General features: G+C 49.0%; 1 protein-coding gene across 1 annotated transcript; it reads left to right on the top strand.

Moving 5' to 3' along the window:
- Positions 1–371: 371 nt before the first annotated feature.
- On the top strand, positions 372–2,035 carry LOC115177939 (uncharacterized protein K02A2.6-like). The gene is made up of 2 exons (XM_029738934.1): positions 372–1,255; positions 2,031–2,035. Exons 1-2 carry the CDS (start codon positions 400–402, stop codon positions 2,033–2,035), a joined length of 861 nt encoding a protein of 286 aa, XP_029594794.1. The 5' UTR covers positions 372–399.
- The last annotated feature ends 274 nt before the right edge of the window (positions 2,036–2,309 follow it).

Genomic DNA, 2,309 nt, shown 5'->3' on the forward strand with positions numbered 1-2,309 from the left:
TCACAGTTAGACATGGAAGGTCTGGCCATAGTCTTAGCTGTGAAACGCTTCCATCAGTACCTCTACGGTCGTCATTTCACCATATGCACTGACCACAAACCACTGATGAGCCTTTTTAGTGAATCAAGATGCATTCCGCCCATGGCTTCAGCAAGGATACAGCGCTGGGCCCTGACAGTGTCAGCTTACCAGTACACTATAGCGTATAGAGCGGGGAAGGACAATGCAAACACAGACACGCTCAGCCGTCTCCCTCTACCAGAGATGCCTGCCACAACTGTGGTGCCTCCCGAGACAATTTTCCTAATGGAGAGATTGTCAAACTCACCTGTGAATGCCAAACTTATCAAACAGTGGACAGACCAGGATCCTATCCTGTCCCAAGTGAAAAGATTCCTGATGCAGGGTTGGCCTCCTGTCATAGAGGATGATGGACTAAGACCTTATGCAAAGCGCAAAACTGAGCTGAGTGTGCAGGATGGCTGCATACTCTGGGGGTCCAGAGTGGTTGTTCCACCCCCTGGCCGTGCACAAGTCATGGATGAGGTCCATGAGGCTCACCCGGGTGCCTCCCGGATGAAAAGTTTAGCCAGATCTTACATCTGGTGGCCTAACATGGATCAGGAGGTAGAAGACAAAGTTAAATCATGTTCTGAGTGCCAGATCAACCAGAAGATGGCGCCGCCTGCGCCACTACATCTGTGGGAGTGGCCTGACCGCCCATGGTCCAGGCTGCACATAGACTTTGCAGGCCCTTTCATGGGTCACATGTTCCTTGTCATGGTGGACGCGCACTCCAAGTGGCTGGAGGCGCACATCATGAGCAACATCACAGCGACCACAACCATCGAAAAGCTTCGGCAGGTGTTTTCAACCCATGGTCTGCCGGACTCTCTTGTGTCCGACAAAGCAACAATGTTTACCTGCGACCTGTTCCAAGAATTCATGCGGAGAAACGGGATTCGCCATGTCCGCAGCGCCCCGTTTCACCCGGCCTCAAACGGCTTAGCGGAGCGCGCTGTGCAGACACTGAAAGAGGGGCTCAAAAGGATGACTGGGGGAACCATCACAACTAAGCTCTCTCGGTTCTTGTTCCAGTACCGCATCACGCCACAAACAACAACAGGAAAGGCTCCAGTGGTGATGTTAATGGGCAGAAAGCCAAAAGCTCACCTGGATCTACTGCGTCCGAACATCAGAGCACGAGTGGAACGGAAGCAGGAGAAACAAAAAGAGAGACATGACCACCACGCGAGGGAGAGACAGTTAAAACCTAATGACACTGTCTACATCCGCAACTTCACAAGCAGCCAACGCTGGTTGCCAGGTATCATTCTGAGTCAGAGTGGTCCCATCTCCTTTGTGGTCAAACTGACTGATGGTCGAGTCATGCGCAGACACCAGGACCACCTCCGCCTGCGCTATGACAAAGACAAGACCATGTTTTCAGACGGAACAGCTGTGGGTGGTGGTATACAAGTTGAAACCCCACAGGAAACAGCATCTGAGGAACAGGGGCATTCAGTGGTTCCAGCAGAGGGTGATGAACATTCTCTCACAAACACCCAACCCGCTCCTGTGCCCTCAGACCCAGCTCCACTGGGACACGCCTTACCTGTGTCTCGTAGCACACCAGGAGTACTGCGCAGATCACAGCGTAGTCACAAGCCTCCTGAAAGACTAACTCTGTAGTTGAGACTGAGAGACTCGTGGTGTTAGTGTTTGTTTGGAGCAGCAGACCTAGTTGAAAAGAAATAAAGACTGTCATTTTTTTTGTTTTGTTTACATTTACAGTAACACCAGCAGAAGTTCTACAGTGTTGTGTAGTAAAGAAAAGAAAACACTGATGTGGGTTACTTGTTAATCTTATGTTTTCCTTACAGGGGGGATTTAAATTGAGGGGGGAGAAGTGTTATAGTGTGGACACTATATAAATAATTACATGGTTATTATTGGCATTGACCGTGACCTTTCCCCTTTGATGATGTCATCACTAAGAGTCAGATCTGTGCAATGTGATTCTACCACAGGTTGAGTGGGCTATATAGTTCTGCTATTTCTGTACTGTTTGTACCTGGCTGTACACATTTTAGTTATTGGGTTGAAAGTAAAGGAAAGTAATATTGAAGTGCGTGTGGGAATTCCTTGTCAAGTTACTACAGAGAGAGAGAGAGAACGAGAGAGAGAGAGAGGGAGAGAGAGAGAGAGAGAGAGAGAGAGAGAGAGAGAAAGAAAGAAAGAGAGAGAGAGTAAACTGGTTGCCCAGAAGATGGTTGTTTTTCTTTGGTTCTGAGGGATCACCAGGGTTA

This window comes from Salmo trutta, chromosome 38 (genome assembly GCF_901001165.1).
Source record: "Salmo trutta chromosome 38, fSalTru1.1, whole genome shotgun sequence".
Taxonomy (NCBI): Eukaryota; Metazoa; Chordata; class Actinopteri; order Salmoniformes; family Salmonidae; genus Salmo; species Salmo trutta.